The 25,414-nt window shown below is 45.0% G+C and overlaps 1 protein-coding gene and 1 long non-coding RNA gene across 2 annotated transcripts in view; both read right to left on the bottom strand.

Annotated features, from left to right (window-relative positions):
* gramd2aa (GRAM domain containing 2Aa) overlaps nucleotides 1-25,414 on the bottom strand; it is a 97,036-nt gene that overhangs the window by 38,672 nt on the left and 32,950 nt on the right. Inside the window, exons 4-5 of the mRNA XM_034159811.1 lie at nucleotides 11,140-11,212; nucleotides 9,252-9,355 (exon numbers count right to left, since the gene is read on the bottom strand). Of these exons, the coding sequence (XP_034015702.1) occupies nucleotides 9,252-9,355; nucleotides 11,140-11,212 (177 nt within the window). The remainder of the gene's footprint in view (nucleotides 1-9,251; nucleotides 9,356-11,139; nucleotides 11,213-25,414) is intronic.
* LOC117501016 lies at nucleotides 22,996-24,477 on the bottom strand. Its single transcript, XR_004557917.1, has 3 exons — nucleotides 24,427-24,477; nucleotides 23,241-23,253; nucleotides 22,996-23,074 (listed from the first exon to the last, which is right to left on the bottom strand). It is a non-coding gene; the product is annotated as an uncharacterized LOC117501016 (long non-coding RNA).

Raw genomic sequence — 25,414 nt, 5'->3', positions numbered from 1 at the left:
TCACGACACAACTCAAAACACACAGATCACAACGCAACTCAAAACAGAGATCGCAATGCGACTCAAAACACGGAGATCATGACAAGACACAAAACACAGGGATCATGACATGACTTAAAACACAGAAATTACAACTCAAAACACAGGGATCATGACACGACTCAAAACACAGAAATTACGACTCAAAACACAGGGATCATGAAACGACTCAAAACACAGAAATTACAACTCAAAACACAGGGATCATGACGTAACTCAAAACACAGAAATTACAACTCAAAACACAGGGATCATGACGTGACTCAAAACACAGAAATTACAACTCAAAGCACAGGGATCATGACGTGACTCAAAACAGAAATTACAACTCAAAACACACGACAAGACACAAAACACAGGGATCATGACACGACTCAAAACACAGAAATTACAACTCAAAACACAGGGATCATGACACGACTCAAAACACAGAAATTACGACTCAAAACACAGGGATCATGAAACGACTCAAAACACAGAAATTACGACTCAAAACACAGAAATTACAACTCAAAACACAGGGATAATGACACGACTCAAAACACAGAAATTACAACTCAAAACACAGGGATCATGACACGACTCAAAACAGAAATTACAACTCAAAACACAGGGATCATGACGTGACTCAAAACAGAAATTACAACTCAAAACACACGACAAGACACAACACACAGGGATCATGACGCGACTCAAAACACAGAAATTATAACTCATAACACAGGGATCATGACGCGACTCAAAACACAGAAATTACAACTCAAAACACAGGGATCATGATGTGACTCAAAACAGAAATTACAACTCAAAACACAGGGATCATGACGTGACTCAAAACACAGAAATTACAACTCAAAACACAGGGATCATGACGTGACTCAAAACACAGAAATTACAACTCAAAACACAGGGATCATGACGTGACTCAAAACACAGAAATTACAACTCAAAACACAGGGATCATGACGTGACTCAAAACACAGAAATTACAACTCAAAACACAGGGATCATGACGTGACTCAAAACACAGAAATTACAACTCAAAACACAGGGATCATGACGTGACTCAAAACACAGAAATTACAACTCAAAACACAGGGATCATGACGCGACTCAAAACACAGAAATTACAACTCAAAACACAGGGATCACGACAAGACACAAAACACAGGGATCATCACGTGAAACATGGAGATCACGACATGGAATTTAATTTTCAACCCAATGTGAAGTGGATTCTAGACTTGCCCAGGCAAGGTCAGCCAGAGGTCAGCCATTTGGGTGAAGATCACGGTCACTGGGGTCAAATGTCAGACTACTATTGTCTAGTCCAATTAAATGGAGAGAAACACTGTCAATATAAACGTGTTTTGATTTCGATGAAGTTTCCAGCAGCTGTTACAGCCACAGCGGAAAGTTAGAATTCAGAGATGAAGCTCCTGATTTTTTTCCTGGTTGAAGTCGTGTGTTTATGAGCTTCATTTCCCTTCATTGCCATTTGAAAAATATTAAAAGTAAAGAGATTTTGTTTCATTCTTACTGTACCTATCGGCTGTAAGTGAGAAAACTAACAATAAAGGGGTTTTTTTGTGTATTCAAATGATACTGATTTATTCTAAGATCTGGGTATTTGTGCTTTTGTGTGATGACTTTGATTTCTACTATTTCTGACTTTAACTGTATCCATAATAAAAGTTAAGAAGGGAAATAACATATCATGAAATGAAACATTTCTCAAAAATAACGAAATACCTAAATAAAATAAAATAAGGAAGATTGTATGTTCATGTGCTGAAATCGTCATCCTGCTGGAACAACTTATTTTTTCTGATATCAGTAATGAAATCAGCTATTATTGATTGTGTACTGTTCTGACATCTGGGTGTTTGTTTTAATGATCACATGATGATCTGCTGTTTTAAAAAGCCACACAGTAATGTAGGCCTGCAAACTTGTGTGCAAAAACTGCTGCAATTATTATTATGTACGCAGAAAAACTAAAAACTGCAGTTAGAAACTCAGGTAAAATAAAATAAAAGAATAATCCTTTATTAGTCCCACAACGAGGAAATTTATGATGCTACAGCAGCAAAGGGACACTCAAAGAACAACTGTGCACAGTATGCAGAAATAAGTTAAAAACAATACACACACACACACACACACAGAAATCAAGTTCTGTGTAGAATAACAATATATACCATAGAATACACTATTTACAAGCAAGAAACAAAAGAATGCTTCAAAATATTTACGTGTGTCCAATATTATTATTATTATTGCAGAAGTTATTATTGCACATAAGAAACAGAAAATTTGACCTTCAAAATTCTCCAGGGGAAATGACATTAACATTTATCTTCTCAAATATGTTTTCTCAGTTCATTTATACAGAGCTGTGATGGATTCATTACATGGATTTGCTCCAAACAGTTTATGTGGACTGTGTGAGAAAAGAGAACCTTAATTAAGATTAGAAGCTGTTGCTATGTATAATTTTGTGACTCAGCAATCTGTGGATAAATAAAAATTGTTCATTAAAAAAGAAAAACACATAGCAATTAAAAAGCAATCCATGCCTCGTTGCAGGCTTGACCCTCTGCAACAAACTGAAGTCATTTAATCCTTTCAAGAGCCAGTAATCCTTTCTCTTGTGTCTTTCAGTTGAGACCACAGCCTGTGGGACTGATGCACTCCAGTTCCAAATGATTGGCAGTGGTGGGCACAGATAACCAAAAAATTAAGTTCGATAACAGATAATCAGATAACTGAAAAGTTATCTTTGATAAAGATAAACCGATAAACCACCCAAAAATGTATTGGAAGTTACAGATAACCGATAACCGATAAATTCCAGTATTGTCTCTGGTACACTTGCAACTACTAACAAGCTGATTTTGAGTTTTAACACCACGATCACTTTTGGAAGCATTAAAAGGGACAACAGTCCCAAACAATGAGTCAGCCCTTCTGTCTTTGAGCATCCTGCCCCCTGCTGGAAGCTCCTGTTTACTACATGGCTTCCAGCACAGACGCAAGCTGAGGAGAGCTATGAAGCTCACCTCTCTGCTCAATCACAATGATGCCATGAGGCGAAGGAGGTCTTGGAAAATAAAGCAATGCTGAGTTATGGTTTGGTTTATAAGTAAAATGAATACTGATAGAATAACTCCATTAATGGCAATTCTGTCATTTGTACATAGTTTAAATATAACATATATCTTTTAATGTTGAATAATGCACTAATTCTGAAGTTTTGTAACAAACACAGACTGATCGAAAAGGATTCTGGGTAAAATGTGCCTCCGCTAACACTGATTGGTTGAATCATTCATTCTATGTAAACCAACACGTTAATGTGAGGTGTGTCGTGTGTTGGTGTTTACAGATAAATGTGCTTTTGTAAAACATTCCATTTTTTTATTTGTAAAAAAAAAAGGCATTTTCAAAAAAAAGCCAAGTTGTAATTAGATAACAGTCTGATATAACCTGTGTCAAAAATAAATAATAGAACACTGTCATGATCTACTGGTGTCAGATGTTCAGTACTTAAGCTGGGTTTACACTGCGAGTTCTGGCCCTTTTTCAGATTATTTTTCATTCAGGAATTTTTTGGATCGCAGAGTTTCAGGTTAATCGCGCATGCTGCATCGTGTAGTATACATGGAGTAACAAGCTGCATTTAACATCTCACGAGTCACAACCACCTCCTGATCGCCGATCGTATGGGCGAATGAAAATCAAACCTGTTTGATATTCTGGTCGGCCGTCGTGAGGGTATCCTGCTGCTGAAGTGCTACAAGCATCCAACCTCTCGCACTGTGCATGTGCAAACACCACAGACCTGTCTTGTAATGTTTTTTTGTTGTTTTGTTTTTAAACTTTGAATGTCTCCCATTGAGAGTTTTTGTAAATTAAGTTTGCAAAAAAGCTTACATTTTACTTCTGGAAACATGAGTCCGACGTGTGGTTTTTGAATGTGTGTGAGAACATAAATCGTGCACTCTGAACTTTTACACCGTGCGGTTCTGTGGTACAGTTTGAACTGAAACCAAGTACAGTGATTAAAAATATCATACAGTGTCTGCCCAGCTTCAGGACGAATACTGCCATGAACACTACTGGCCAGTAGATGGGGGTAGAGACTGTGAAAACTTGCCAAAACAAAATTCCAGATAATCCGTGTCTGCTACATTTAAGATGCGTGGAATTTAACAAACACAATAACAACGTCTATAAACCCAGAGAATATATTCATGAGTTTTAGGCACTAGAGTTTAATGCATATATCTTTTAATGTTAACAAACACAAACACAATAACAACGTCTATAAACCCAGAGAATATATTCACGAGTTTTAGGCACTAGAGTTTAATGCTGTTGTCCGTGGAGCCTGAAGAAAGTGTCTGAAATGCATTGTCCTGTCGTGAATGTACTGAGATTACCCTATCCTACCCATAATGCACTGCTGGGCACAGCATGTGCTCACTGAAACCTTAAAAATGAGCACATTGTTGTGTGGGCCGCCAGAAGAGGAGGTACTGCTGACCCACCACCAGAGGGCGCCCTGCCTGAAGTGCGGGCTTCAGGCACGAGAGGGCGCTGCCGCCACGGACACAGCCGGGGGTGACAGCTGTCACTCATTATCTCTTGACAGCCGTCACCCATCTACACTACATCATCTCACTCCATAAAGACCGGACGTCGTCTCCACCTCGTTGCCGAGATATCTTCTACCTGTGAAGGTAATTCTCTGCTGTATCTAAAATTGTGTCATAAGTCTGAACTCTTTTGCAGCCGTTTTCCTGTGGTGTGCCTTATTTGCGGGATTGGCGTTTGGTGTGAACAGCGACGGCTTCGATTCACACCCAAACCAGATAAGTGGTTTAACAGGAGCTGCACGAGTGTGTGATTAGAGGTGGAGGTGACTTTCCACCTTCTGACTGTTTTTGTTACTGGGTGTGCACACACCCACATCTCACTGTTTGTGCTCCTCGCCAGCAGTACCAGATCCGACAGTCGGGGACGGTGATCACCTGGGAATTCGGGACTTGGCGGCTCCAGTATTCACCAGGTTCTGTGGCGGTGGAAATCGTGTGGTCCCGGCTCTTCTCAGGACAGACGTCTTCTATCCTCGAGCCTGCCCACACGTCACCTTGGTGTATTGACTGCTATCAGATTCTGTGATTGTCTGTATAATCGTTGTGCACATTCACAACATTAAATTGTTACCTTTTGGCTCATCTATTGACCGTTCATTTGCGCCCCCTGTTGTGGGTCCGTGTCACTACACTTTCCCCAACACACGTTACTTTAAAACTCAAACATATATTTGATATTTTCACTTTATAAAACTTCAGACGTGACAGTAATTTTAAATAACTTGTCCGAAATTAGTTTGGTTAAAATTTGAACCATAAGTTAAAAATGTATGCCTCTGGATGAGTTGGGTAATACTGCCCTCTTATCAGTATGGGGTTAAAAGAAATGAGTTTTTGTTTTTTTTTTTGGTGACCAGTTGTCCTTTGCCTGCAGGGGATAGAGCAGTTTCTCCTAGAAGCAGCTCTCTTCTGTTTGCAGAGGGTATAACTATACATCTGCTATGAAACTTTTAACAGGTAGGTGCTCAACTGATTTTAAATTTTAAAAATGTTTGTAGCTGTTTACTAAGTTAATGAGATGAAAATTTATTGGAAGATAATTAGTCTGATAATGGTTTTTAAAGTTATCTAAAAAGATAACCCGATAATGAAAACATTATCTTCGATAATTATCTGTTATGGGATTATTGGAACTGTGCCCACCACTGCTGATTGGCAACTCTGACTGGTTAATGTCATATTTGGATGACAAAATGTCCAAACAACAATGCACACAGTAAACTCAACCCTTTTGTGCACAGTGTCGGCTTTGCATAGGTATTTAAATTCTCACAAACACATTTGGTGTGTTGTGCTCTTGGTACAAACTCGTTTCAAGCTATTGTGGAGCCACTGATCAAAAAACCGGGTTTGGATCCCACGGCTTTTTCAAATTATCGACCTATCTCCAAGTTACCGCTTGTGACGAAAATTTTAGAGAAATGCGTCTTTGCACAGTTGCAGCCTTTTGTAGATACAAACGGCACATTGGATCCATTTCAATCAGGGTACAAAGCATTTCACAGCACTGAGTCTGCACTTTTAAAGGTTTTTAATGATCTCCTTTTAACAACTGATTCTGGCAGTTCAGCCATTTTAGTGCTTTTAGATCTCACTGCAGCTTTTGACACAGTTGACCACGCAATTCTTTTAGACCACCTGAGAGACTGTGTGGGTGTCAGGGGGACTGTTCTGGAGTGGTTTAGGTTGTACCTGTCGGAGAGGTCTTTCTCTGTCAGGCTGGGGGACTCCACCTCGTCATCAGCCCCTCTTCATTGTGGAGTCCCCCAGGGTTCTATCCTAGGACCCATGCTATTTGCTCTTTATCTCCTCCCACTCAGAGAGATTTTTAGAAAACATGAAGTGGCCTACCATTTTTATGCTGATGATTGTCAAATCTACATGCCTATTGCTAAAAACAGCCTTTGCCCCCTAACACCCCTACTCGACTGTCTGTGTGACGTCAGGGCTTGGCTGTCACAGAACTTTTTGAAACTTAATGAGGGAAAAACAGAGGTTATGTTGTTTGGAAGTGCCCTCGTTGACCTGGGACCTCTTAAGGATTTTGTAAGTCCCAAAGTCACCAGCCTTGGTGTCACGATAGACAGCGATTTTAAATTTGATAAACAAATCAATGGTGTTTTGAAATCATGCTTTTATCATCTTCGTCTTTTATCAAAGGTAAAACCATTTTTATCGTTTAACCTTTTTGAACAAGTTGTGCACTCTTTTACTTCAAATCGTCTGGACTACGGTAACGCACTTTATTTTGGCATTAGCCAACGGGCTCTTTCCCATTTGCAGTTAGTCCAGAATGCTGCAGCGTGACTTTTAACAGGAGCCTGGAAGTGTGAACACGACTCCAATTCGTGCATCTTTGCACTGGCTTCCTGTTAATTTTAGAATTGATTTTAAGATTTTACTGTTTGTCTTTAAAGCTTTGAATGGAATGACCCCTCAATACATCACTGACCTCTTACAAATTTACTCTCCGGCGCGTGCTCTGAGGTCTGAGGGTCATTTCCAGCTCATGGCACCCAAGACGAGACTTAAAACCAGGGGGGACAGGGCTTTCTCTGTGGCTGGCCCCAGACTTTGGAACGCTCTGCCCCTCTATGTCCGAACAGCCCCCACAGTGGAGTGTTTTAAGTCTCGTCTGAAGACCCACTTTTTTTCTCTGGTTTTTAACACTGCGTGAGTTGTGTGGTCCTCTGTTTTATTGGCTTTGTTTTATTTTGGTAGATTTTATTGGTTTTATCTTTTGTATGCTGTATGTATTTATTTATTTATCTTGCACATTTTAGAATCAGAATCAGAAGAAGTTTATTGCCATTGCCAGTGAACAGGATTCACAGACTAGGAATTTGCTTCGGTACAATGGTCAATGGTGCAACATTAAGAAGAGATAAAATGCTAAGATAAAATATAACATATGTGTCAAAATAAGATAAAATATAACATTAAAAAAAAGAAATATGAAATATGAAAGGCTGTGTGCAACAGAAAAACAGAGAAACAGAAAAAACAGTGCAGTGGGAGGAGTGCAATTAAAAACCAAAGTACATTTGTCTAAAGTGACCCGTGATAAAATGATAAAGTGACAGAGTTAAGCTTAAGGTGACTGAGTTATGAGGAATTCATGAGTCTAACGGCAGAGGGGAAGAAACTGTTCTTATGGCGGGAGGTTCTGGTCCGGATGGACCGTAGCCTCCTGCCCAAGGGGAGTGGTTTGAATAGACCGTGTGCAGGGTGAGAAGGGTCAGCTGTGATCCGACCTGCTCGGCCCAGAGTCCTGGAGACGTGCAGGTCATGGAGAGATGGAAGGCTACAGCCAATCACCTTCTCAGCAGAGGCCACAATGCGCTGCAGTCTGTGTCTGTCCCTGGCTGTGGCCCCGGCGTACCACACCGTGATGGAGGAGCAGAGGATGGACTCGATGATGGCCGTGTAGAACTGCACCATCAGCTGGACAGGCAGCTTGGCCTTCTTCAGCTGCCGCAGGAAGTACATCCTCTGCTGGGCCTTCTTGATGAGGGAGCTGATGGTTGACTCCCACTTGAGGTCCTGGGTGATGGTGGTGCCGAGGAAGCGGTGACAGTCCACAGTGGTGATGGGGCTGTTGGTGAGGGCGAGGGAGGGCGGGGGGGCTGTGGCTTTCCTGAAGTCCACGATCATCTCCACTGTTTTGTGGGCGTTGAGCTCCAAGTTGTTGCTGCTGCACCAGGTCACCAGCCGGTCCACCCCCCTCCTGTAGGCAGACTCATCCCCATCCGAAATGAGTCCGATGAGGGTGGTGTCGTCCGCAAACTTGATGACTTTTAGTTATTTTTATTGTTAATTTTCTTATTTTTTATTTATTTCTTGACTATTGGGGTTTTATCTATCGTGATTCTACTGTATGTGCATCAATTTGGAACATTTTTGTTGTTAAATGTGTTATATAAATAAAGTGGTTTGGATTGGATTTAGTGTCCACAGTTAAAATAAGGTCTTTAGTCCTTGTTGTCCCAGTTCACCCAGCTGTAAATGGGGACCAGCCTCGGGTCGGGACGTAACTATGATGGACTGGTCTTCCATCCAGGAGGAGTCTGAGGGGATCAGCCAGTTCACACTCTGGAATCTGAGGATAAACAGCTGCCTGGTGGGTCTGTATTGAAAGGTCCAGCAGGGACCCAGTAATTAGTGCCGACTGAGTTGTCAAACCAACTGTTTTATTACAAACATTAAACAGCTTTTAGCACAATTATTAGTTTGAATATTTAATGATTGTAATTACTTAAGTGGTCCCTCAGAGCGAGTGCAGAAAGTATACGATGTTTCAGAAAATAAAGGTAGGTGTAAAAAATGAAAGACAGAAGAATAAATAAGGTGAAAATCCAGGTGGTGCATGACTGAAGTGAGTTGTGTGTTTTCACTCAGAATGTGGTTTAAAGCCGCGTGAACAAGCTGCTTATTGACACTCAGGGGTCAGAACTGGTTCAGTTTGAACAGCAGCAGCTGAGTTCTTACATTAGCAGTCGATCAATCACATCAGCTGTCAGGGTTCCTGGTTAAAGCGGAAGTCCGTCCTACCTTGATGTCTTTGCCGAAGAGGTTTGCATAGAAACACAGCCAGTGTCGAGAAATGTAAAGGCGGCCTTGGAGCAGAATATCTCTGAGAAGAGCGCAGGAGTACACTGACAACACACACAAACAGTCACAAAATCACATCACCGTCCAAATGAAAAACAAAACACACCACAAAAAAGAAGCTTAAAATAACAATAAAGAACCAGCTGAGACCGACGCACAAAACAAACTTCCAGGTGCTGAAAGATCATTTTGTGCCATAATCAAGACTATGTTCAGTAAAGTGGGCGGTCCTTAGAGGGCTTTTGTGACAGCCGATCTCAAACTGGAACTCATGGCATAACTACTACTATAACTAACTATAGCTAAGTTAACTGGGATCAACCAATTTCATTTGAGTGTTACCAAATGAATCATTTTTTTTTTAAATTGGTTCAACACTTCTGTCTCTGTCTTTTATACACATGATGGACCTGTGGGTGTGTCTCACACAGAATGCCTCAGTGGGCGGGTCTCAAACAATAACTCAATGGGCGTGTCACACAGAACATTTAAGTGCCTAAATATGGACTTCTGTAATATTCATGGACCAAGGTCCCAGTGGTCATTGGGATGCAACCTCCACCTCCACAGGCTGCCGGCGCATCACAGTCACCCTCTCACTCACACCTAAGGTCAATTTATAGTCACCAATTCACCCAGCCTGCATGACTTTGAAGGTAGGTGGAAGACAGAGGAACCAAGAGGGAAGCTAGACGAACACAGGAGAAGATGCAAACTCCACACAGTAAGGACCAGGCGAGCAGCGACGCCAGGAAGTTACAGTGCAAACCACCAAGTCACCGCGGTGCCCATACGTCAACGCACTTAGACTTAAATTTGACTGATTTGTGGCCACCCGTTTGCTACGCTCACTGACTGGATAATAACCGTAAGTGATGACACAGCCTCATCACAGAGACTCGCTGTGGCTGATTGCGTGCCGACGGTGTCTATCAGGATTCTGTTGGAACCGACCTGAAGCATGTACTGCACCATACCAGGGTGCTTTTCCAAATCATGTCCAGTTAACTGAATTTACCCCATATGGACTCCAATTAAGCTGTAGAAACATCTCAAGGATGATCAGTGGAAACAGGAGGCACCTGAGCTCAACTTTGAGCTTCATGGCAAAGACTGTCAATACTTATGCACATGTGATTTCTTAGTGTTTTCATTCTTAATAAATTTGCAAAACTCTAAAAAATATATATATTTTGTCATTATGGGGTATTGTGTATAGAAGTTTGAGGGGAAAAAAACTGGAATAAGGCTGTAATATAACAAAATATGGAAAGAGTGCAGCGCTGTGAATACTTTATGGATGCGCTGTGTGTCAACAGTTACATCCTGTTTTCCAGTGCTCTCTGTAGGAAACAGTCCTGTACTAACACCAACTCTGATCCCATGTGTGTGTGTGTGGGGGGGGGGGGGGGGGGGGGGGAGGATTCCTCTCTTCCCACTGGAGGACGGGAGGTGAGCATTGCAATCTAAATACCCTCTGGCCACCCTGTGGGAAATGATGGGTACTGAGGGAAAGTTTGAACCATGTGGGTGACGATACCAAACTGGCAGACGGCTACAGACAGAGTCAGCAGTCATTATTAGTAAGATAGCAGGAGAGTTTATTCCGGTTGTCTGCCTGGGTGGTTGCCATCCGGGGCCCTGTGTGGTACTGTGGTGCGGTGGATGTGGTTTGCAGAATCAGTACATGCTCCTAGAATTTATTTGCATCCCACGAGAGATGGACATAATGACAAAACAGGGTGCACTAACAAAGCTGTACCTGCAGCACACAGTATTATGACATCACACAGTATTATGACATCACACAGTACATACGTGACGCTACCTTTCATGAGGATCTCGTCCTTGGGCACGCACGGGAACAGTTTGTGGTACTGCGAGTTGTACTTGGTGACAGTCTGTGCAGAGGGACAGGGTAGAGTCATGAGCAGCTCCGTGGCTGATCGTCCTGCCGGGACAGCACCGGTACCGCCAGCCGCTCTGGCTCCGCCCACTGGAGACACACCTGTCTGCTTCACAGGACACGAGCTCTGCACCAGGTTGAGCACGTGCGCACCACACACACATACACACTTACGCACATCCAAGGCCTGGCGCAACCCACTGCAACACACACACTGTTGCCCTGCACCAGGTTAGTGACGCCTCCCTGTGCTCCGCCCTCACCCCTGACCTCTGCTGGCTGTTTTAGAGATGTTAGAGGTCTGATTATCCTCTTTGCTTTTCCTCCCTGCAGCTCATCAAGCTGCTGTTGTCCTGGTTTTGTCTTCCTATTATTAGCTCAGACAGGAAGCAGCTATCTGGCGTAAAAAACAAGCCAACCGAACTATGCAGACTCAGAATCGAATTCCCATACCGGATCGGTCGCGGCCCGGGTTAACAACGTCCACCACCGGTGCTATTGCCCAACAGGGTGCCAGTGAAAATTGGGCTACTGCTGGACGAAGACGACGAAGAAGAGGAGGAAAACGTTGCCACGAACAGCGGGAGAAGAAGAAAACTAGAAGGGTGGAAATGAGAGTGGGGACTTTGAATGTTGGTAGTATGACTGGTAAAGGGAGAGAGCTGGCTGATATGATGGAGAGGAGAAAGGTAGACATATTGTGTGTGCAAGAGACCAAGTGGAAGGGAAGTAAGAGCAGGAGCATCGGGCATCGGCGGTGGGTTCAAGTTGTTGTACCATGGTGAGGACAGGAAGAGAAATGGTGTTGGGGTCATTTTAAAGGAAGAGTATGTTAAAAGTGTGATGGAGGTTAAGTGAGTGTCTGACAGGGTGATGAGTGTGAAGTTGGAAATTGAAGGGGTGATGATGAATATCATCAGTGCATATGCCCCACAGGTAGGTTGTGAGATGAAGGAGAAAGAAGATTTCTGGAGTGTGTTAGATGAGGTGGTGGACAGTGTGCCCAAGCATGAAAGAGTGGTGATAGGAGCAGACTTCAATGGGCATGTTGGTGAAGGGAACAGAGGTGATGAGGAAGTAATGGGTAGATATGGTATCAAGGATAGGAATGGGGAAGGACAGAGTTGATTTTGCAAAAAGGTTGGAAATGGCTGTGGTGAATACCTACTTTAAGAAAAGGGAGGAGCACAGGGTAACATATAAGAGTGGAGGAAGGTGCACACAGGTGGAGTATATTCTTTATAGGAGATGCAAACTAAAAGAAATCACAGACTGTAAGGTGGTAGCAGGAGAGAGTGTCACTAGACAGCACAGGATGGTTGTTTGTAGGATGACTTTAGAGGTAAAGAAGAAGAAGAGAGTGAGAGCTCAACAAAGGATCAGATGGTGGAAGCTGAAGGAGGAAGACTGTTGTGTGAAATTTAGCGAGCAGGTGAGAGAAGCACTAGTTGGAGGGGAAGCAATTTTGGACAACTGGAAAAGTACTGCAGATGTGGTGAGGGAGACAGCTAGGACAGTACTGGGTATGACATCTGGACAGTGGAAGGAAGACAAGGAGACTTGGTTGTTGTGAAGGTGTCGTAGCACGGACCCACAACAGGGGGCGCTAAAGAACGGACAATGAGTAAGTCAAAAAGTAACAATTTAATGTTGTGATAATACACAACTAAATTCACAGAATTTGCACAGTCAATTAACACCAGGTGACGTGTGGGCAGGCTCGAAGATAGAAGACCCCCGACGAGAGAGAAGCCGCGTCCCACACGGCTTCCACCACCAACGGCCTGAAGAACACCGGAGCCGCCAAGTCCCGAGTCCCCAGGTGGCCTCTGTCTTCGGCTGTCGACCCTGGTACTGCTGGCAGAAAGCAGAGATAAGATGTATGAGTGTGAGTCCGCACACTCAGTAATCCACAGTCCAAACACAGTTAGGAGGGAGCACCTCCACCTCCAATCACACACACTCGTGCAGCTCCTGGTCAACCACTTATCTGGGTTGGGGTGTGAGGCGAAGCCGTCGCTGTCACACCAAACGCCAATCCTCCAGATAAGGCAACACTCCAGGAAAACGGCTGCAATAGAAGTTCAGGTTATTACACACAAAGTGTCTGTCAGCAGAGAAATTACCTTTCCAATGGTAGTCGATTTCTCGGCGGGGAGGTGGAGTTGCAGTCCGGCTTATGTACTGGTGTAGATGAGTGACAGCTGGTGCGATGAGTGACAGCTGTCACTTCCTCTGGGTCTGGCGCCCTCTCGTGCTTGGAGCCCGCACTCCAAGCAGGACGCCCTCTGGTGGTGGTGGGCCAGCAGTACCTCCTCTTCAGCGGCCCACATAACATTGGTGGTGGAATGAAGAGGTCCAGGAAAGCATAAGGAGAAAGAGGTTGGCGAAAAAGATTTGGGATAGTCGGAGAGATGAAGAAAGTAGACAGGAGTACAAGGAGATGTGGCGTAAGGCGAAAAGAGAAGTGGCAAAAGCAAAGGAAAAGGCATATTGCGAGCTGTACAAGAAGTTGAATAGTAAGGAAGGAGAAAAGGACTTGTACCGATTGGCCAGACAAAGGGACAGAGCTGGAAAGGATTTGCAGCAGGTTAGGGTGGTAAAAGATGCACATGGTAATGTGCTGACAAGTGAGGAGTGTGTGCTGAGAAGGTGGAGGGAATATTTTGAAGAGTTGATGAATAAAGAAAATGAGCGAGAGAAAAGGCTGGATGATGTGGCGAGAGTAAATCAGGAAGTACAAGAGATTAGCAAGGAAGAAGTGAGGGCTGCTATGAAGAGGATGAAGAGTGGAAAGGCAGTCGGTCCAGATGACATTCCAGTGGAGGCATGGAAATGTCTAGGAGAGATGGAAGTAGAGTTTCTAACCAGATTGTTTAATAAAATCCTGGAAAGTGAGAGCATGCCTGAGGAGTGGAGACGAAGTGTGCTGGTTCCTATTTTCAATAACAAGGGTGATGTGCAGAGCTGCAGTAACTACAGAGGCATAAAGCTGATCAGCCACAGCATGAAGTTATGGGAAAGATTAGTAGAAGCTAGGCTTAGAAAACAGGTGAAGATCTGTGAGCAGCAATATGGTTTCATGCCGAGAAAGAGCACTACAGATGCAATGTTTGCTCTGAGAATACTGTTGGAAAAGTACAGAGAAGGACAGAAAGAGTTACATTGTGTGTTTGTGGACTTAGAAAAAGCTTATGATAGGGTGCCAAGAGAAGAGTTGTGATATTGTATGAGGAAGTCTGGAGTGGCAGAGAAGTATGTTAGGGTAGTGCAGGACATGTACAAGAATAGTGTGACAGCGGTGAGATGCGCAGTCGGAATGACAGACTCATTCAAGGTGGAGGTGGGATTACACCAAGGATCAGCTCTGAGTCCTTTCTTGTTTGCAGTGGTGATGGACAGGTTGACGGATGAGATCAGACGAGTCCCCATGGACTATGATGTTTGCAGATGACATTGTGATCTGTAGTGAGAGTAGAGAGCAAGTTGAGTCTAGTCTGGAGAAGTGGAGATATGCTTTGGAGAGAAGGGGAATGAAAGTCAGTAGAAGCAAGACTGAGTACATGTGTGTGAATGAGAGGGAGCCCAGTGGAATAGTGCAGTTACAAGGAGTAGAAGTGGTGAAAGTAGATGAGTTTAAATATTTGGGGTCAACTGTTCAAAGTAATGGCGAGTGTGGTAGAGAGGTGAAGAAGAGAGTGCAGGCAGGGTGGAGTGGGTGGAGAAAGGTGGCAGGAGTGATTTGTGACCGAAGAATATCAGCAAGAGTGAAGGAGAAAGTTTACAAAACAGTAGTGAGACCAGCTATGTTGTATGGTTTAGAGACAGTAGCACTAACAAAAAGACAGGAGGCAGAGCTGGAGGTGGCAGAGCTGAAGATGTTGAGATTCTCTTTGGGAGTGACAAGAATGGACAAGATTAGGAATGAACATATCAGAGGGACAGCTCAGGTGGGACGGTTTGGAGACAAAATCAGAGAGGCGAGATTGAGATGGTTTGGACATGTGCAGAGGAGGGACCCAGGGTATATAGGGAGAAGGATGCTGAGGATGGAGCCACCAGGCAGGAGGAGAAGAGGGAGACCAAAGAGGAGGTTCATGGATGTGCTGAGAGAGGACATGCAGGTGGTTGGTGTGACAGAGGAAGATACAGAGGACAGGGTGAGATGGAAATGATTGATCTGCTGTGGCGCCCCCTAACGGGAACAGCCGAAAGACAAAGAAGAAGAAGGAAGCAGCTACTCCACTCTTAAAGTGGAGCTTCAATATAAAACTGCAGCGGTCCGATCAGCACTAAGTTCACGGGGGCAGCGCTCTCAAACTGCCCGTCCACGAGCCACAGTCCCTAAAAGCTTTTATGTCCATGTTTAATCAAAGTCTTTATCTTTGAGTACTGTGATCGTTTTATTTTCTATGAAAGCTGCAAAATCAGACCAAATGCTACCAGATGACATTTAATGCTACAAATCAGATAAAATCGGAACAATATGCAAAATGATCCTTAAATTAATTTATTCTGGCGCCTGTTTCATTGCAGACCAGATAAATCAAAGATATTTCATGTTCTGTCTACTTCATTTATTCCTGCTTTTCAGACCTGGAATACATTAAATTTAAGAAAAATGGCACAGGAACAAATTAGGGAAAATAATGAGGTTTTTAAACACAGAAACAGAAGCTATTTCAAGCAGTTGATGTCAACACGTGATTGTAAAGATGATTTGGTAGAAAAGCAGTATCCATTAAAGGCTGAGTCTTTGGGGAGCAAAGATGGGCAGAAGAGCTCCAGTTTGTCAACAGACGTTCCTCATAAATGTTCCTCAATAAAAGATGGGAATTCATTTACATATTTCTCCCTGTATAGTGCATAAATAATATCATTAGAGTTCAAGGAGCCTGTGGGATGTTCAGTGTGAAGCTGAATAGCTGAAGCTGATCTCTAATCCCTCAGACGGCACTGCATCCTGAACTGTCACTCATCATGGCTCCTACATGTAACCGTATGAGCAAGGGGTGTGTGTGTGTGTGTGTGTGTGTGTTCAGTCTTGGATTTATGTCGGTGTCCTCTGGTTGGTGTCCTGTCCCCTGTCCGTCCTGATGATTTATTGGTTGTCTGTCTTTTCTGTTTGTGCTCTCCTCTGTCATTGTCTCTCATCCGTGTGTGTCCTCCAGGTGTCTGTTGGTCTGTACATTCTCTTGTCCCGAGTCCTCCTTGTCCTTGTCCTCCTGGCCCGTTAGTTCCAGCTTTGTGTTTGCTGAACTGCTTGTGTGTCATTTTCCTCCAGTTACCGCAGTGTTTATTAGTTCCATGATTGTTCTGTTCTTATGTTCCTGGGTTTTGTTTTCAGTTATTGTTCAGTTCTTATTTGAGTGTCTCTTTTCTTGTGTTACTTCATGTTAGTCTTGCCTCGGTTGTACTTTTCCATTGCATCTGCATGTTTGCATTCTCTGAGTTTCCTCTTTGCTTAATAGACCTCTGCCAGGGTCCAACAGGACTCCGTTTAGATTTCTGTTGACATTATCCTTTTATATCTTTTTATTGCTTTATGAGAGGATTATTCATTGGATCTCTTTTGTAAGCTTGATAGATTGCAGCTGCCTTTGATCATTAATCTTTTATCCTGATTGCTGATCTTTGATCTTGAAACCTCTTGGATTTGGTTATATTTTTATTGATGCCTCGCTCTCTTTCTCACTTTGGTCTTGTTTTCAAGATTAAAGACTCAGGATCAAGAGGTAGATCTGGAGTTTGATCACTTAACTAGTTAACAATCCTAATCAAAGGCATCCAAAACAAAACAACAAAACTCTTCCTTGACCAAAGGCTGAACTCTTCACCTAATTTCATTGAAATCTCTATATGTCATTGTGAGACATGAAGACAAAAAGCAAACAAAAACAACAAAAAATGAAAAGAAAATAAGTAATATAAATTAACATAATGGACTCTGTACATGTGTGCACCCTTTAAGAAGGAGAGGCCTGTAACTGTGATCACCTATTTCTGTGCGTGACATAACTAACAAGGTACACAAAAGAATACCACAAAATTTTGTCAAGAGAAGAGCCTTAAGGCCCTGTCCCACTGGGGAGAGGATTAATTGTGCATGAATTGAGTACAAAAATTGCGGGCGTTCGTTGTCGTCCGCAACAAAAATGGCCAAAAATGACAAATGTCCCAGTATGAATTACAGATATATTAATAATATATAGTGAATATACGATGAACTATCACAGTTATATAACACATGTAGTGAGGAAACTGATCCGACACAGTGAGATTATCACGGCAGTATTACGGGTGTATTATGAATGCATCGCGTACGTGTTGCGCGTGCAAGGCATCTGCATTGCGGTCATAAAATAAGCGCACTCGGGCCTTTCGGCATCACGATTCACACCAACAATACAGCCGCTGGAGCATTTGCTGGACTTTACAAGTTGATCACAGAGTTAATGTTCTTGTTGTCATGCGAGGGTTAACTGTTCATGAGTTTGGGGAGCAGGAGGGGGGAAGCCACTCGGGTGTGAGACGGTGCTTTTTTTTTTTTTTTTTTTGAGAGTGTCACAGAAAACAAACTTCAGCATGAGTTGTGGCTAAACAGCAACTCTTCCTTTTGTTGGTGTTAAATAAAAGTCCTGGATTGCAGCAGCTACGTCTTAGTGGATTTACACAGCCGGACCGGCACTGACTGGCAGGTATGTCGGTTTCTGCCACATATACAACCCCTGGCAAAAATTATGGAATCACCGGCCTCGGAGGATGTTCATTCAGTTGTTTAATTTTGTAGAAAAAAAGCAGATCACAGACATGACACAAAACTAAAGTCATTTCAAATGGCAACTTTCTGGCTTTAAGAAACACTATAAGAAATCAAGAAAAAAAGATTGTGGCAGTCAGTAACGGTTACTTTTTTAGACCAAGCAGAGGAAAAAAATATGTAATCACTCAATTCTGAGGAAAAAATTATGGAATCACCCTGTAAATTTTCATCCCCAAAACTAACACCTGCATCATATCAGATCTGCTCGTTAGTCTGCATCTAAAAAGGAGTGAACACACCTTGGAGAGCTGTTGCACCAAGTGGACTGACATGAATCATGGCTCCAACACGAGAGATGTCAATTGAAACAAAGGAGAGGATTATCAAAGTCTTAAAAGAGAGTAAATCATCACGCAATGTTGCAAAAGATGTTGGTTGTTCACAGTCAGCTGTGTCTAAACTCTGGACCAATTACAAACAACATGGGAAGGTTGTTAAAGGCAAACATACTGGTAGACCAAGGAAGACATCAAAGCGTCAAGACAGAAAACTTAAAGCAATATGTCTCAAAAATCAAAAAATGTACAACAAAACAAATGAGGAACGAATGGGAGGAAACTGGAGTCAACGTCTGTGACCGAACTGTAAGAAACCGCCTAAAGGAAATGGGATTTACATACAGAAAAGCTAAACGAAAGGCATCATTAACACCTAAACAGAAAAAAACAAGGTTACAATGGGCTAAGGAAAAGCAATCGTGGACTGTGGATGACTGGATGAAAGTCTTATTCAGTGATGAATCTCGAATCTGCATTGGGCAAGGTGATGATGCTGGAACTTTTGTTTGGTGCCTTTCCAATGAGATTTATAAAGATGACTGCCTGAAGAGAACATGTACATTTCCACAGTCATTGATGATATGGGGCTGTATGTCAGGTAAAGGCACTGGGGAGATGGCTGTCATTACATCATCAATAAATGCACAAGTTTATGTTGATATTTTGGACAATTGAAAGGATGTTTGGGGATGATGAAATCATTTTTCAAGATGATAATGCATCTTGCCATAGAGCAAAAACTGCAAAAACATTCCTTGCAAAAAGACACATAGGGTCAATGTCAACGAGCAGATCTGATTTGATGCAGGTGTTAATTTGGGGGATGCAAATTTACAGGGTGATTCCATAATTTTTTCCTCAGAATTGAGTGATTCCATATTTTTTTCCTCTGCTTGGTCTAAAAAAGTAACCGTTACTGACTGCCACAATCTTTTTTTCTTGATTTCTTATAGTGTTTCTTAAAGCCAGAAAGTTTCCATTTGAAATGACTTTAGTTTTGTGTCATGTCTGTGATCTGCTTTTTTTCTACAAAATTAAACAACTGAATGAACATCCTCTGAGGCCGGTGATTCCATAATTTTTGCCAGGGGTTGTAGTACTTTGGGTTTACGTGACGTGTTTGTTATGCATTCACAGATTGTCCGCAAAGTAGATGTAATAAAAACACTTTATTCGTGGCCAATTTGTTTGCATTCGCTACAACATATTTTAGTTTGTGATGTGGACATGATGGGCACGATATATATCTGTTTTACACACTGTCCCAGTCCGCTGCCAAGCCACAAATCCCCGTCAGTTGTGGATATCAGTGGTTAACAGCAGATATACAGCGCATAGAGTGAGTATGTATTGTGTATGAATTGAATATGTATGGAGTATGTAAGGCGGATGTTATCTGCATCCAGATTTTTGAACAGCTCAAAAATCCTGGCTGCGGACATGTGTGCCTCTGCGGATGATCACGGGCGTGTTCGGATGACGGCCGACTCATACAGGCATGTTACACGGATATTGCGGATGTTTGGCAAATATGGGCCAATTTTGTGCACAATCCATTCACAAATCCTCCTAAACGCCAGTGGGACAGGGCCCTTAGGTCAGGGATTTATTTATTCAATTTTGACCCAGATTTGATTATTTCATGCATTTCTTTTCCTTTAAGATCTTTCATGACGTCAGAAATTAGAGTTATGACATCATAAAGAGTAACACGTACACAACCCCAACAACACAGAGTCAAGCTTAAAGAAACGGGTTTAGTCATTTGGTAACATTGTCAGCTTATAATATTCAGGTGTGAACATGTTTTGGGCACACGACAATGTTCATCATCATCTGCTGGTCATCTTTTATAACTACATTTAAATAAGACAGATGCAAAAATCACATATATTAAATGTGCCTCAAACATTTGCACATTACTCAACATGAAAGAATCATATTTGTGTTCTTTCAAATACTCACTCATTCTGAAAATGAAAGAAAACAAACTTTCAAAAAGCTGCCTTAACTTTTCATTAAACGCAAAAGCTGTGACCTTCAGCCGCACAACAGCAGGTGCACAATCAGCACAACGCACACTCAGCTATGCACGCTCAGCTCTGTGCATGGTCAGCTCTGTGCACAATCAGCACAATGCACACTCAGCTGTGCACACTCAGCTCTGTGCACGGTCAGCTCTGTGCACAATCAGCACAGTGCACACTCAGCTGTGCACGGTTAGCTCCGTGCACAATCAGCACAACGCACACTCAGCTGTGTGCACTTAGCTCTGTGCACAATCAGCACAATGCACACTCAGCTGTGCACGCTCAGCTCTGTGCATGGTCAGCTCTGTGCACAATCAGCACAATGCACACTCAGCTGTGCACACTCAGCTCTGTGCACGGTCAGCTCTGCGCACAATCAGCACAGTGCACACTCAGCTCTTTGCACACTTAGCAATGCGCACACTCAGCACAGCGCATGCTCAGCTCTGCACACGTTCAGCACAGTGCATGCTCAGCACATTGTGCGCTCAGCACCGTGCACGCTCAGAACAGCGCACACTCAGCTCTTTGCACACTCAGCACAGTGCACGCTCAGAACAGCGCACGCTCAGCACAGCGCACACTCAGCTCTTTGCACACTCAGCACAGTGCACGCTCAGCACAGCGCACACTCAGCTCTTTGCACACTCAGCACAGTGCACGCTCAGAACAGCGCACGCTCAGCACAGCGCACGCTCAGCACAGTGCACGCTCAGCACATTGTGCGCTCAGCTCTGCGCGCGCTCAGCTCTGCGCACGCTCAGCTCTGCACACGCTCAGCTCTGCGCACGCTCAGCTCTGCACACGCTCAGCTCTGCACACGCTCAGCTCTGCGCGCGCTCAGCTCTGCGCGCGCTCAGCACAGCGCAGGCTCAGCACAGCGCAGGCTCAGCTCTGCGCACCCTCAGCACAGCGCACGCTCAGCTCTGTGCACGCTCAGCTCTGTGCACAATCAGCACAATGCACACTCAGCTGTGTGCACTTAGCTCTGTGCACAATCAGCACAATGCACACTCAGCTGTGTGCACTTAGCTCTGTGCACAATCAGCACAATGCACACTCAGCTGTGCACGCTCAGCTCTGTGCATGGTCAGCTCTGTGCACAATCAGCACAATGCACACTCAGCTGTGCACGCTCAGCTCTGCGCATGCTCAGCTCTGCGCACAATCAGCACAGTGCACACTCAGCTGTGCATGCTCAGCTCTGTGCACGGTCAGCTCTGTGCACAATCAGCACAATGCACACTCAGCTGTGCACACTCAGCTCTGCGCACGGTCAGCTCTGCGCACAATCAGCACAGTGCACAGTCAGCTCTTTGCACACTCAGCAATGCGCACACTCAGCACAGCACATGCTCAGCACATTGTGCGCTCAGCACAGTACACACTCCGAACAGCGCACACTCAGCTCTTTGCACACTCAGAACAGCGCACGCTCAGAACAGCGCGCGCTCAGCACAGCGCACGTTCAGCGCTGTGCACAATCAGCACAGTGCATGCTCAGCACATTGTGGGCTCAGCTCTGTGCATGCTCAGCTCTGCACAAGCTCAGCACAGCACATGCTCAACTCTGCGCACCCTCAGCACAGCACACTCTCAGCTCTGCGCACGCTTAGCACAGCGCACGCTCAGCTCTGCGCACGCTCAGCTCTGCGCACGCTCAGCTCTGCGCATAATCAGCACAGTGCACGCTCAGCTCTGCGCATAATCAGCACAGTGCACGCTCAGCTCTGCACATAATCAGCACAGTGCACACTCAGCTCTGCGCACAATCAGCACAATGCAGAATCAGCACAATGCACAGTCAGCGCTGTGCACAATCAGCACAATGCACACGCAGCTCTGTGCACGCTCACTGCTGCGCACGCTCAGCGCTACACACGCTTAGCTCTGTGCACAATCAGCACGATGCACAGTCAGCGCTGTGCACGCTAAGCTCTGTGCACAGTCAGCACAATGCCAACTCAGCACAATGCCCACTCAGCTGTGCACACTCAGCTCTGTGCACGGTCAGCTCTGTGCACAATCAGCACAGTGCACACTCAGCTGTGCACGGTTAGCTCTGTGCACAATCAGCACAACGCACACTCAGCTGTGTGCACTTAGCTCTGTGCACAATCAGCACAATGCACACTCAGCTGTGCACGCTCAGCTCTGTGCATGGTCAGCTCTGTGCACAATCAGCACAATGCACACTCAGCTGTGCACACTCAGCTCTGTGCACGGTCAGCTCTGCGCACAATCAGCACAGTGCACACTCAGCTCTTTGCACACTCAGCAATGCGCACACTCAGCACAGCGCATGCTCAGCTCTGCACACGTTCAGCACAGTGCATGCTCAGCACATTGTGCGCTCAGCACCGTGCACGCTCAGAACAGCGCACACTCAGCTCTTTGCACACTCAGCACAGTGCACGCTCAGAACAGCGCACGCTCAGCACAGCGCACACTCAGCTCTTTGCACACTCAGCACAGTGCACGCTCAGAACAGCACATGCTCAGCACAGCGCACGCTCAGCACAGCGCACGCTCAGCACAGCGCACGCTCAGCACATTGTGCGCTCAGCTCTGCGCGCGCTCAGCTCTGCGCGCGCTCAGCTCTGCGCGCGCTCAGCTCTGCGCGCGCTCAGCTCTGCGCACGCTCAGCTCTGCGCACCCTCAGCACAGCGCACGCTCAGCTCTGTGCACGCTCAGCTCTGTGCACAATCAGCACAATGCACACTCAGCTGTGTGCACTTAGCTCTGTGCACAATCAGCACAATGCACACTCAGCTGTGCACGCTCAGCTCTGCGCACGCTCAGCTCTGCGCACAATCAGCACAGTGTACACTCAGCTGTGCACGCTCAGCTCTGCGCACGGTCAGCTCTGCGCACAATCAGCACAGTGCACACTCAGCTGTGCATGCTCAGCTCTGTGCACGGTCAGCTCTGTGCACACTCAGCTGTGCACACTCAGCTCTGCGCACGGTCAGCTCTGCGCACAATCAGCACAGCACATGCTCAGCACATTGTGCGCTCAGCACAGTGCACACTCCGAACAGCGCACACTCAGCTCTTTGCACACTCAGAACAGCGCACGCTCAGAACAGCGCACGCTCAGCACAGCGCACGTTCAGCGCTGTGCACAATCAGCACAGTGCATGCTCAGCACAGTGCATGCTCAGCACATTGTGGGCTCAGCTCTGTGCATGCTCAGCTCTGCACAAGCTCAGCACAGCACATGCTCAACTCTGCGCACCCTCAGCACAGCACACTCTCAGCTCTGCGCACGCTTAGCACAGCGCACGCTCACCTCTGCGCACGCTCAGCTCTGCGCATAATCAGCACAGTGCACACTCAGCTCTACGCACAATCAGCACAATGCAGAATCAGCACAATGCACAGTCAGCGCTGTGCACAATCAGCACAATGCACATGCAGCTCGTGCACGCTCACTGCTGCGCACGCTCAGCGCTACACACGCTTAGCTCTGTGCACAATCAGCACGATGCACAGTCAGCGCTGTGCACGCTAAGCTCTGTGCACAGTCAGCACAATGCCAACTCAGCACAATGCCCACTCAGCTCTGCGCACGCTCAGCACAGTGCACGCTCAACACAGTGCACACTCAGCTCTGTGCACGCTCAACACAGTGCATGCTCAGCTCTGCGCACGCTCAACAGAGTGCACGCTCAGCACAGTGCACGCTCAGCACTGTGCATGCTCAGCACTGTGCACACTCAACTGTGTACACGCTCAGCTCTGTGCACAATCAGCATAATGCACACTCAGCTGTGCACGCTCAGCTCTGTGCACGCTCAGCTCTGCGCACAATCAGCACAGTGCACACTCAGCTGTGCACGCTCAGCTCTCTGCACGGTCAGCTCTGCGCACAATCAGCACAGTACACGCTGAACACTGTGCACACTCACAGTGCACACTCAGCTCTGTGCACGCTCAGCACTGTGCATGCTCAGCACTGTGCACACTCAACTGTGTACACGCTCAGCTCTGTGCACAATCACCACAGTGCACGCTCAGCACAATACACGCTGAACACTGTGCACACTCAACACAGTGCACACTCAGCTCTGCGCACGCTCTTTACTATGCACACTCAGGATTGAGCTCCCTCAGTCACTGTGCACACCTGATGTAAACCCATTTCACACTGGGCCTGCTTCGAGTTGTGTCATGTGGTGTCATCAAGACTCCACGTAGATGCAACCTAGTGCCGAGACGATGCAGCTCAACGCCAAAACACTTTGAGGGACGCAGAGGACAAAGCACATCGGACACAAAATTAAACGTTTAATTTTTTTCTGTGTCCTGTGCTTGACGCAGAAAGGAAGTGGTTTCAACAAAAGTCGGGGCAAAGCAACAGTACTCAACGTGACTGGAAGCCACACCCTCACAATACAACATTACCCGATGCCAATTTATGATTCCTGCTGTGTTCCATTGTTCCTGAAGTATAAATCATGCAGGATTGTTTTTATACCATGTACACAATGTAGTAAAACTACACGCTCAAAAAGCACAAAAGAAAAATGCTGATTGCAGCCTGACTGCAGTTCCTCACTCTTAAATTCTCTCACAACTGTGTTTAAATAAAGTCCATAAAAGTCCTGCTCACAGACTGATTGCCAGAGACAGGACATGTCCACAAAATACAGCATTACTCCAGACATCTCCACATTTTCTCACGGTTGGTTCATTCACGTGCGCAGATGCAGCTCACTGTCAAAGAAGATAAACTATGACAGAACTCAGAGTGCAGACCTGCTGCTCAGCACACAAGACATACAAACTAGTAGAAGAGAAATCAGAGCGGACACAGACTGGCTGCAGCTAAATCTGTCTGAAGGTTTTCCTCTGCGTTCTCACCTCCTCTCTGCCCCTCTGCTGCATGCACCTGATGCAGAATTCCTGCGTTGTCATGACGCAACATGATGCAACTCGAAGTGTGCCCGGTGTGAAAGTCCCTATACAGTAAACCTTCTGCTTTGTTCAGATGCTGTGAGGTTTGATGGCTTCTATTCACTCACAAAAATGTGGATCATCAATAAACCTGATAAACTATCAAA

Source organism: Thalassophryne amazonica, chromosome 2, assembly GCF_902500255.1.
Source record: "Thalassophryne amazonica chromosome 2, fThaAma1.1, whole genome shotgun sequence".
Taxonomy (NCBI): domain Eukaryota; kingdom Metazoa; phylum Chordata; class Actinopteri; order Batrachoidiformes; family Batrachoididae; genus Thalassophryne; species Thalassophryne amazonica.
Note: the sequence above shows the minus strand (reverse complement) of the source record. Positions and strands in the feature narration are given on the sequence as shown.